Source organism: Lepisosteus oculatus, chromosome 6 (genome assembly GCF_040954835.1).
Source record: "Lepisosteus oculatus isolate fLepOcu1 chromosome 6, fLepOcu1.hap2, whole genome shotgun sequence".
Lineage (NCBI taxonomy): Eukaryota > Metazoa > Chordata > Actinopteri > Semionotiformes > Lepisosteidae > Lepisosteus > Lepisosteus oculatus.
Window position 1 is genome coordinate 38,226,543 of NC_090701.1, and position 12,482 is coordinate 38,239,024.

Sequence of the window (12,482 nt, forward strand, 5' to 3'; positions counted from 1 at the left end):
AGACAGAAAGTCAGTCTTCCAAAAGGTTGATGAGTGTGGTAATATCTGTGTTGCAGATTTCGAAAAGAATAACGGAAGATGATGTGCAGAGGGTTTAGGGTTGGTCTGCACTTCACCATTCTACTTACATGTTTCTGTAGCTTGATTATCATGTGACAAAAATGAGCAATTTAATTCTTGATGCCTATTTCACCATGATTAAACATTATGTATCTATAATATATGTATTTAAACTGGCAGTCCTTTTCTATTGTTTCTTCTTTATGAAAAATGGCCTTCATCCTTAAGTATATGCTTCGTAGTCACTAAGATAATCAAAAAGATGTGCACATTCTATGTTTTTGCTCACATTTGGCTTCCTTGTCTAATGTATAGTATACATCAGGACTGCTAGTGCATAATTTTGTCTCACTTTAACTTTTGTTTTGAAAAGCATGTCACATAGGAGTTAGGAGTGCAATAAGTATGCATTAAATTTAGATTGGTGAGGGCTAAAATTCTGTGTATTTTCTGGAGCACCATCTGTTAAATAAATACAGGATCATGGAATGTCCCAGAGATGGAGAGCGGTGATATGAATGCCTCTCTATCATGGAAACTGAAATGTTGTACAAGTTAAATTGGATATTTCCTGTCATATCTCTAGACATGTTCTTTTTAACCTCAGAGGTATTCCCTATCTTAAACAAACCATTACACAACTGCAGCTAGCACTGATCAACCCTGAGCTGATCTCAAATCTCAAACTGGAAAAGTTTTGGTGAAACATCTCAGTGCTTCAGACTTGTGGGGGGTAAAATTAAAGGTTGAGAGGAGAGCTACTAAACTTGCAGCCCTTCCAGTGCACTGCATTGCAGTACTTTGACATAAATCTTTCATGAGTGTTTTTGCTTATAGGGCAGCAGCCTATCTTGGTTTCTTTAGTGCTTTGCTAACTGAGAGCACAGGATTTGCCTGAATGGGATGCTAGTCTGTTGCAGATTAATCCCCCATCAATGTCACTGCCTACTTATACAGATAGGTAGATTACAGTCATGGAAGTACAACAGTAGTGTCCAGATTGGGGATAAATGCATACCACTCTGTTTAAGTGCTGTTCAGACCACATTAGGGGGCAGCACGGAGCAATGATGAGAGCTCTGAAGTCACTATCAGACGAAGAAGACATCTGTCTGATACTCATAACAGAAGCAGAACAAAAGAGAAGCATGTATTAGATGCAGCTTAAGTGATATAGCATAATTACATAACTACAAAAAATGAATGTACAATTCAATAACAAGCATCTAGCATGAAACTTATCGTAAGGGTACCATTGGAAACATAAATGACTACAGTGTTCATATCACAAATTTATAATAATGTTTTTCTTAGCATATCTAAAGGCATTCCGTCCCCTGAAAGGATAGAGGACTTTCATTCTTTTTGTTTCATCTCTGGAACTCTTTCCCAAGATGTCCAACGTTGAACTCACCAAAGGCACTGACGTATACCTTAAAAATTACTTTCCTACGATACCAAATTATGAATTCAAACTTTGCCTACTGCACTAATAAACAAATCTAAACCTCAAGCTAACAAGCAACGCAACAGAAATATATTATATATCTCTGGTATATTCTAATCAACCAAATGAAGCAGACAGCATTTTTTTTTCACTTCTTGTTTCCCCTTGTAACATCTGGATTGTGTTCATTGAAAAGGAATAAATTGTCTAACAGTTTAATACACCACTAAGTTTGAACGCTAGTTCATTAAATGATGAAGAAAACATGCTGCACTTGAAGATCTGAACCAAATCTCTCATTCACTGAAAAAAACACCATCATTAAATGTATAATGTTACCAATTATACCAATTGTTAATATTATTTTTACATCCTTTCAATAGAGTGTTCTGAAGACATCCATTATACATATCTTCAGTAAATACCACTGCTGGAGTTTTCTCTAAAGAAGTTAAAAAATAAACACAGACTAACTTCATTTATGCTCCAGGTCATCCTCCTACTGTAGTTCTGTAAGCTACATTGCGCATTGGGAAAAATGAGAACATGTTTATTATCTCCTCCTGACTTTGTATGAACAGGGGTAAATGCAATGATAAGGCATATCCAAAACTCAATCTCACCTTATGTTGGTCCTACATGAGCACAAGTCATGTGTTTTGACAGTTGCAGTCAAAAGTTGCAATTCTTTTTCTAACAGATTCATGGGTACACAAGTACTGTACTGTATCTGTTTTTATCTTTAAAAGATATGGGCATGAACTTTCTGGTCCATTTAGTGAAAAAAGTAAAATAATGAATTAATTGGGAAAACTGAGAAGCACACTGCTAAAAACAGTCATCTGTAAGTTAGTGGTTCAGCAGCTGGTTCTTCATATTCAGTTACACAACCACATTGACGGGCAAAAATACAGCACACTCATAGCCAAAGGCAACCTCTTTAAAAATGCTTTACAATTATTATTTCAAAATATTACTAAAATATGTTTATTATAGTAAAAACATTACAACATTACAACAACTTAATAAGGGAAAATATATTCATTCAAAAACACATACACTATACAGGTACACTATACAGTATGTGTAGAAGACTAAATAAGGCAACATAAGGTTAATGAATAATCAGAGCTTATTGAGGGTATCACCTAGTTTTACCCAATTAACCTTATAAGCAAGTCAGCCACTGCAGACGTCATAAAGCTCAATGAGTTAAGTCTCTTCCTGACTCTTCTGGGGTTGCTGTAAGAAAGAGGGTAGCAATGCATTTGCATGTTTGATGTAAAATGTGTGTGGTGTAAATTGGGTTGCTCTGGAGACATTGCTATATTAGCAAATACAGCAGGGTGTGCTGGCATTTGAGGCTTTCCACTCACCATTACAAATGTAGACAGAAGCCTATGCCAACAGTGTTTTCATAATATAGTCAAATGCAGTAGAAAACCCAGAGGTTCGATACCAGAAAGGGAAAGAAAGATTTTCAATGTACAGTCCACTACCGTCTGGAAAAATAAAGTAAGATGACAAAAGCTATTTCCTTTTTGGAGACTTCCCCCCCCCCCCCCCCCCCCCCCAATTTTTCATGTGAAAGGAGCAAACGAGGACAGGTTCACCATTAGAGTATCTAACACAACACTGATGAAAAAAATATTCCTGTACATATAGCCCCGTAGATTTGCGAGGGAACATCACCCAGACATGTTTTTAACTGATGTCAGTTTTTAGTCGGACCTGAGTTGTTTCATCACTTACTCTTGCAGAATATTAATGTTGAAATATTCATTTGTGGGATAACGAGAGCAATTGAGAGAGAAAGTGGAATTATAAGTCAGGCATCTCTGAGGTTTGAATTTCCCATATCTTGCTACCAGATGTCAGTTCTACTTGTCAAAATCCAAAAGGTTTCCCCATGTTAACCAATTCTTTGTGTCAATCATGCCTCATATCAAACTAGATCTGGACTTACAAGTTACTGTAGCACATTTCCCAGATAATATTTTCTGGGCTTATTTAATTGCAGGGAGCAACAAGCAAGAAAAACAATGTTTTACAAGAACAGTAACTCTTTTGTGGGCATTGTATATCACCATAAATATTCTTTATGAACAAAACCAAATTCACATAAAAAATATAATGTTATGGAAATGTAATACTTGACTTAAAAGGTCCTTTCAAAGTTATATAGAACAGGCCTACTAATCATTTCATCAAAGAATAAATTCAAATTTTACTGATGATTTCTTGCCTACTACCAATTGCTTTGCAGTTCAAACACATAATATTTTATTGTTATGTAGTAAATAGGATTTTCTTGTATTTTGTCATTTTCTAATCCAAATCCAAATTTACCCAGGAGTGCTATTTGCATTTTTTTGTTCTTAAAAGAACAATGATGTATATATTATTTCTCAGAGAAAGGGATAATAATGTACTCGGTCAACTCTGGTCTTCATCAGCTAAAAACTGATGGACAACTTAATCTCATGAATATGGATCCAACAGGTAAGGTTTGATCATTAGTGAGATAGTTTAGAAAGACAGTTCTGGCTAATCAGTACCATTCAGAAGCCCAAAGAGATATTTTCTGACTATCAATTGTTTAAAAAGAAGTTTGGAAACTGATCATTTGACACACCTCATTTCAGAATGTAAACCAGCTTCAACACTGCCTGTGACAAATTGCCATTTACAGAGCTTAACTTCACTCTGAAGGAGAAAAGGGAGTTCAGGTGAATGTCTTGTTTTTCACATACAATGTGCCAAACTAAACAAAAAATACCATTTTAGACCAACTAGAGTGAGGTTGCTAATAAAATCCATTAATGAATAGAACATAATTTTCAGTTTTCCAGCATGATGTCAAAAACCTCAAATCATGCCACATTTTGGGAACCATGAATGAACATGTTTATCTAAGCAAAAACGTCATTAAATACTAGCAGAAAGAACACAATTATAAACATGTCATGAATGTTGCCAGTTGTTTCATGGAAACAGCCTCACTGCTTCAAGGCTTATTAACATTTCACGAACAAGTAGCAATTTAGAGTGTTTGGATAACACACTCGGTGTAGCACTAACTAATTTTCCAAAAATAAATTTTTAAAAGAAAACAAGAGCAGCTTACAATTTTTTTCAGAGTGTGTTTGTTAATATAAATTTAACTTCTGCTTGGAAACAAATATCGCTTTAAACTCACAATTCATTAACTGGAGAAAACTAAAATTCAGCTCCTCTCCTCAATGAATTACAGCCTTGTTTCTGCAACAAAATGAGACTGACGGTTATTGAAGAGATTTCTACTTTGCATCTTACACAAGCCTTAAAATAACTGATTTGCTAACTGAAAATCATATTACTGATCACCTTTGTGGTGATCTTACTGTTTAGAAAAATGTGAATATCCAAGACACAATGTTTTTGTGCAAATCCACAGATATTAAAGTTAAATGTTAAATCCACTGTAAAATTAACTGTCCTGTCTGTTTTTAAAAAGTCTGACACAGTGTACTTTGGAATAAGGCCTTATCAACATACATTAAGGGATCAGGTTTTGGGTTTTAAAAGCCACTGTTCTATTGTTACATTCATCTTGTAGCCACTCAGCTTTTTTGCCCCTCCCAAAGCTAGTTTTGTCAGAGCAGCTTGACAATTCAATTCAAGACAGGATTTCCTGACCAATCCCATCTCAGCAGTAGACTGATTTGAGGGGCAGACCTTGTTTGTCAAAGGTAACGAGCTGAAGGTGAAATAATTCACAAGGTACAGGCTTTGTCACCTCAGGGTATTAAAAAGGGTGGGGGTGCCAGAGTCACAGGTCCACCTGAAAATGATTAACCGAAGAGCTTTAAACAAATAAAAGCTGGCAGGGAGGGGGGTAGTAATAGTAAGAGCTGGTACATGCAAAATGTCTTCTTGGAGTTCAAAACAAGTTAGCAAAATCTGAAAAATTTGCATAGAACTCTTTTAGAATGTGCTGTATATTTTTTCCTACGATATGGGATGTATTTTGAGCTTGATCTTCCTTCTTTGGATCTCCAGTTAACATTGCCTTGACTTATTTGTAGTGTTTTGCAAATTGAGGAGCATTTCTATATAAATCAATAGGACTGCGTTGGTACACTTCTGTACTCATCGCTTTCTACTCATTTCAGTTATAGACCATAAGCATTGAGTAGAAGTACTGCAAGGAAGTTTTGCAAGGTCTAATTGCTTTTAATTACAATTACAATTAATATTTCTTGGTCTCATGTGATGTTGAATCATTATCATAAAGACATCCTATATTTATTCATTATTTTTGAAAAGTGCACCAACCACGAAATGAAGTACATTAAGGCCACCTAATAATCTGCTTGTTTTTCATAGAAAACTCAACTGTCTTTAAAGCCCTGATTTCTTATTGTGTTTTAATGGGCAGGTCCTGCACGACACTTCATAATGCTTCCGTGTTGCCAATCCAAATTTTAAATCAGTCTGAATACGCAATTATTTTATTCTAAAATATTACTATTGTTGGGGTAACCATGCATAGGTACAAACTATCACTTTACTATTTGCTGGGTCGTATTTTGGGAGGGTTTATTTGGAGTGCTACTTAAGGATGAGAACACTTTGAGATTCATTTTAAATGTACCTACAATTATTTTGAGGCCAGGAATAATTTAGGAAAGGATCACTGTCTGCAGAAGATGGACAAAACAAAGTTTAATTAATTATTAAAATTACTGGATAAATTCAATATTTAAACAGCATAATACACTTTATGGAAGAGACCCAAAGTGAAAGAAATGCATTAATTTTTTGAATATATTATCATGTTTGTAAGGTATATTCCTTAGTACTTATAAAAAATAAAATTACTAAGCTAAGTTAAAGTTATATTTCAGATCTGTGTATGTTTTCCTTCAAGCAGGTGGAAAGACTGTAGAAATTATATTTGGTATTCCTTTGTATTGTGTTACTTCTTAAATCATTTCAATATAAAACTTTTCCCTTATTTTGTATTGTGCATTATCAGTGTCCCAGTGAATAAGCATCTTTTTCTGTTCAAATCTCACAACTAAACACTGGATCCTGTCAATGTAGTCTCTATAATAAATCACATGACTTGTGCCTCAACTCCTTCCCCACAACAGTGAAGACACTTTATTTGCACTACCACACCTTTTTATTTAAAAAAAATATTTGTATGCAGTACACTATCACAGTTTTGATTCTAATTCTGTTCTTAAACTCCTATACTAAAGTATAGGATTTACAGGTTTTATATTCATAACAATATTCTGGCACTCCAAATATTCAAATAATTTTAATTTTGATGTAATACTAGTTGGATTTTAAAAATCTTAAATGCCAATAAAGCTCTACGTCCACTAGGTTAAAAACATTTTTACACATATATTCCATCTTACTTATGACAGGCTTATGAAAATGCAGTTATATGAAACTATAAGAGCAAGGCCTCCTTTTATGGGACTCTTGTATTCAAATTTCTTTCTTGCATAGTATCCAACATAAGATGTTTTCAAATCCATAGCAATTGAGAAACTGTTTGCAAATTATTTTCCATCTACTTAATTTTACATTCAGAGCTTGTTAGAGGTAATTATGCATTATTTTGCAAAACATGCATATTTTAACATTGTTTTATCCCATGTACAACTGTTTTCACTGTATTTGTGGGGGATATATTGAAAAATACAAATGTCAGTTACACATTTGTCTGTTGTATTTCTGTACCTTATTTAAATATATTCCCATGTTATAATCTACTGTAATGCATTTTCATGCTGTTTCTGCATAATGCATACATTAAGAATTCAATATCGTGTTTCATAATAAGCGAGCAATTAAAATATGTTTTTAGAAGTTTATGCATATGGTTACATGCATGTTGTACCACAAACACAAATTGAATTCCCTATTAAAAAATATCTCAACCCCTATGTTCACTGTTAGGTCTTGAGGGGTTAAATTTAGCACAGAAACTGGCGAAGGTTTTAGACAGATGCAGTAATTCCATTTGTGTACTTGGAAATTTGGAATTGCCATAGTTGTATGTAATCCAACTCCAGCTAACAAAGTTACAAGGAGGCTTCAACAGTTGGTGGCAGGAACAGAGACCTATCTAGCTGTTAATCAATAGGCCTGCAAGTCTGATAGACACAATCGGTGTAATTGATGCTCATTGTCATCTGCTCGTTTTTATGTATGTTCATGGCCCTGTGACTGGACACCTGTTGTTGAGTTTTCTCTTGAGGTTCGCGTCTAAGAAATTGCTGATAGTCAGATTTTAGAAGAGTCATTTCGTGCTTTTTCAGAAAGAAGTATTCATCTCAATTTCGATATTGTTTCGTTAATATTTTAGTGTATATTTTAATTAAGGGTTTACTTCTGGAAAATACATTAATTCTACACGGAAACAACACGACTACATGATAAATGAACCTTATGCTCTGGTTCTCGGTGAGCCCCCGTTTCTCTTGAAATGAAACGTGCTCCTTAAGAATAACGCATGCTTTTGCATGTAAACGGCACCAAATGTAACCACGTTAGTTCATTCTTTAGTTTATGATCCGTGCAAAATAAGGAGGACTGCGTAAATAATTTTCATTTTTTTATATGTTTCCTGCCATTCGGTAAATGTACCCAAGATTTAAAAAAAAAAACATTAAATGTGAAGATGACTGACTCCAGAATCATAGTTATATCAGGTCCTTTATTTCAATTCTTCTACAGTAAAAATGCATCAGAAGTTTAAAGGCCCCTATTTTATAATATTCATACTGGACGCTCAGAAAATGCTGTATGACACACAACACGAGTATATAGCCCACTAATTGAACACCAAGGCGCTGATATAAATTAAAATCCCACAGCATTGAAATACAGCCTACCTTACTTGCTAGGAAAGGGCACTTAAGACTGGTTTGAGAGAACTTGAATTCTCGTTAATTATTTGCTCTGTTTGCAAACTACCCACCATGTTCAGTTTCTTTCTAAAATCAATAGAATTAAATGAGTGGAAGAAAAAAAACTTTTAACTGCTACTCTTTGTACAAACTCTAATGCTTGTTCCTGATATTACTGTAATTACATCCCCTGCGTGAGTCCTATACAAGCGCTAAACGAAACATCAGCACTTCAATTAAAAAATAAACACTCCATTCTTGGTTGAAGACAACCCCCCGGGACGTCCTAACAAGCGCAAATTAACCTGCCAAGCTTCTCCCCCCGTCAACTTGCAAGCGATTAAAGGTAGTTTTTATTATTACAATGATGTTTATTACTTTTAGACGCTGAAAATCGCTTTAATAAAAACCTGTGTTTTGCATTATTAAAAAGTACTACAAAAACAGGTTTATGTTTTAGTTAATGCGCTAGAGTTCTAGTTTCTGAATCTGTCCTATTGTAAATAATGACAGAACTAACTGGAAATAAGTATGGACTATATATATATGCCTAATTTTGAGTGTCTCAATCAAAATATGTTTACGTAAATCCGATAATCCCCGCTTTTAGGAAAACTTAAATATGACATGTTAATTTTGACAGGAAAGGTGTCCTTTAATTTAGGTAGCTCTCTGATTTAATTTGCCGCATGTAATCACAAATACAGTCGCGGTGCATGTGTTATGTCCGGATATCATGAAGAAAAACAAGACAAGAATCAGTCAATCAGCAAACAGCAATTAGCAAGTTTCTGAAAATGTAACACACCACTGTAACAGAACACCTTAAGAACACTTGATTGACTTATCCTTGCTCTCCGCCCCTGCCGTTCAGTGATTAGACAAGCGTGCAGGGGGGAGTGACTCCACTGCTTTGTGTATAAATATTCAAAGCTCCATTCTCAAGCAGAGCATTTTGTAGCAAGTAACGAGGGCTGGTGCTGTCAATAAAGGAGAAGTGTATTTAAACCGTGTCGGTAGAAGCCTTGGAACTTCTTTCTTATTTTCAAAGCGGGTTAAGAGAGTCTGCAGAAGGACCGGTAGCTCTGCAAGAATCGCAGTCTTGCAGCACATAGATTATTTCAAGGAAAAGTAACCGGTGCTCTAGTATTTCCTCAGCCATTTTGACTGCACGCCTGGAGGCTAATCTTTTTCTCTTCTCTCTGCGCCTCCTCTGTAAAGTATCCACGGTTTGCAAATTGGTTGCAACTCCGTGCCAAAGACTGAAGCGAGATGAGTTCGCTGTTTAAGATCTAATTGGACTGGGGTCTTTTCTGGAGGAGCAAGCTAGGACTACTTCAACGTTGTTTCGTCTTCTGCCGGGAGATACTGTTAAGCGGTTAAGGATGGAGTGCTACCTGTTGGAGATCTACCTGCTTCTTGCACTTGCTGTTTTGCAGAGATCAAGCTGCACTACAGCGAAGGAGCTAACCTGTCAGGAGATCGCCGTGCCGTTGTGCAAAGGAATCGGCTACAATTATACCTACATGCCTAACCAGTTTAATCACGACACCCAGGACGAAGCTGGCCTGGAAGTACATCAGTTCTGGCCTCTTGTAGAGATTCAGTGCTCTCCGGACCTGAAGTTCTTTCTCTGCAGCATGTATACTCCTATTTGCCTAGAGGACTATAAGAAACCACTGCCGCCTTGCAGGAGTGTCTGCGAGAGAGCAAGGGCAGGCTGTGCACCTTTAATGAGACAATATGGCTTTCCCTGGCCAGACCGAATGAGATGTGACTTACTCCCGGTACAAGGCAACCCAGATACTCTCTGTATGGACTACAACAGAACCGACTCGACCACGGTTCCCCCGGTGTCGACAAATCACCAAGACAAGGGTTCTAACTCCCACAAAAATAAAAACGGGTACATGCCACCTGCTGTACCTGGGAGCAAACACAGAGCCCCAGTTTCGCCCTGTCAGCCGGGCTGCCAGTGCCGTGCGCCCATGGTCCAGGTAAGCAGCGAACGACACCCCCTCTACAATCGGGTGAAGACGGGACAGATCCCGAACTGTGCAGTGCCCTGCCATAACCCCTACTTCACCCAGGACGAGAGAACGTTTACTGCGTTTTGGATAGGACTCTGGTCAGTGCTGTGCTTCGTTTCCACTTTTGCCACGGTTGCCACTTTCTTAATCGACATGGAAAGGTTCAAATACCCCGAAAGGCCAATCATTTTCCTGTCCGCGTGTTACATGTTTGTTTCAGTTGGCTACATCGTGCGGCTCATCGCTGGGCACGAAAAAGTAGCCTGTAACCGGGAATATGACGTGGAACACATTCACTATGAGACCACTGGCCCTGCACTTTGTACTGTTGTTTTTCTCCTTATTTATTTTTTCGGCATGGCAAGCTCGATCTGGTGGGTTATTCTGTCTCTGACTTGGTTTTTGGCAGCCGGAATGAAGTGGGGTAACGAGGCTATCGCAAGTTACTCGCAGTATTTTCACCTGGCAGCCTGGCTGATACCGAGCATGAAGTCGATTGCCGTTTTGGCCTTGAGTTCGGTGGATGGCGACCCAGTGACTGGAATCTGCTATGTTGGCAATCAAAACCTGGACAATCTCAGAGGCTTCGTGTTGGCGCCTCTAGTTATCTATTTATTTATTGGAACAATGTTTCTTTTAGCGGGTTTTGTGTCTTTATTCCGGATCCGAAGTGTGATCAAACAAGGAGGCACCAAAACGGACAAACTGGAAAAACTGATGATCAGGATTGGGATTTTTACAGTGCTTTACACTGTACCTGCAACAATCATAGTTGCCTGCTACTTTTACGAGCAGCACAACAGACAGAGTTGGGAAATAGCCCACAACTGCTCCTGCTTGTTGGAGCAAGAGCTCAAAAAGCCGGACTACGCCGTATTTATGTTGAAATACTTCATGTGCCTGTTGGTGGGCATCACGTCTGGCGTGTGGATTTGGTCGGGAAAAACGCTGGACTCCTGGCGAACTTTCTGTACGCGATGCTGTTGGGGAAGTAAAGGCACAAGCGGGTCGATGTACAGTGACGTTAGTACAGGACTAACGTGGAGATCGGGTACTGCGAGCTCAGTGTCGTGCCCAAAACAGATGCCACTATCACAGGTTTGAGGAGATTTATGGATCGCTAATTGTATAAAGATTCTGGATCGGTCTATTCAAATTTGCATATTAATAATCTCCTAATCGCTTCTATTAAGGTAGAAGTATAGGAACCGGTTGGAACAACGACATCAACACTGCTAAAACCTATTTACATGCACATGACCTACAGTGGGAGTCAGTTGGAAAACAAGTGGCAGTGCATTGTCTTTCTTCTCTTATGCAAAGAAACATTTAATGTCTTAAATCTGAATGTCTTTAGGAGGAGACTAAGACTATTTAATTGTTTAACCCAAACGTAGTGCCAAGGGGGTGTAATTGACTGCAATTATAATATCAAAGATGGTTTAAAAAAGGCTTAATGTTGTAGTACCCAAATATTATACGGGTTTTTTTTTAATTGAAAAAAGTGTATTTATATAATTATTGATCTTGTACAAAGTTGTAAATTGTGTACATATCCAAATTTATAAAAAATGTACATTTTGTATAAAGTGTAGATTTCGCTTTGTGAGCGCAAAATATTTGACTTTATTTTGACAATAAAACGACTTTTTGATAAATTTATACTTTTGTACTACTTCTTAATTATTCGGACCAAAGAAAGCACTGTTCCGTTGCCTACGCAAAATTATTTATACGTGGAGGGGCCGGAGTAACAGATTGAGTGGTAATTGTTGAACTTTTTACCTGCTTCCACAATGGCTCCGCACATCATTTCTTAAACGAGGACTGAGTGAATAGGTTTAAGCTGTAGGGAGCTCGGTCTTTTCATGTGAGCAACTCTGATTCCTCCACCAAAAAACATGTAGTTAGAATTTTTCTCTTTCCTTTTAGCTAATTTGCCACCGTGAAGCTTTCAAAGATGAATAAAGGGGCAGGAGAACTTTATCAGGTTTTGTAGAATTCGAGACTTGTAACAGTTCGTGAACATGG

General features: G+C 37.2%; 1 protein-coding gene across 1 annotated transcript; it reads left to right on the forward strand.

Moving 5' to 3' along the window:
- Positions 1-9,385: 9,385 nt before the first annotated feature.
- Positions 9,386-12,107, forward strand: fzd8a (frizzled class receptor 8a). Its single transcript, XM_006642872.3, has one exon. The coding sequence runs from the start codon at positions 9,807-9,809 to the stop codon at positions 11,553-11,555; it is 1,749 nt and encodes a 582-aa protein (XP_006642935.1). The 5' UTR covers positions 9,386-9,806; the 3' UTR covers positions 11,556-12,107.
- Positions 12,108-12,482: the final 375 nt, after the last annotated feature.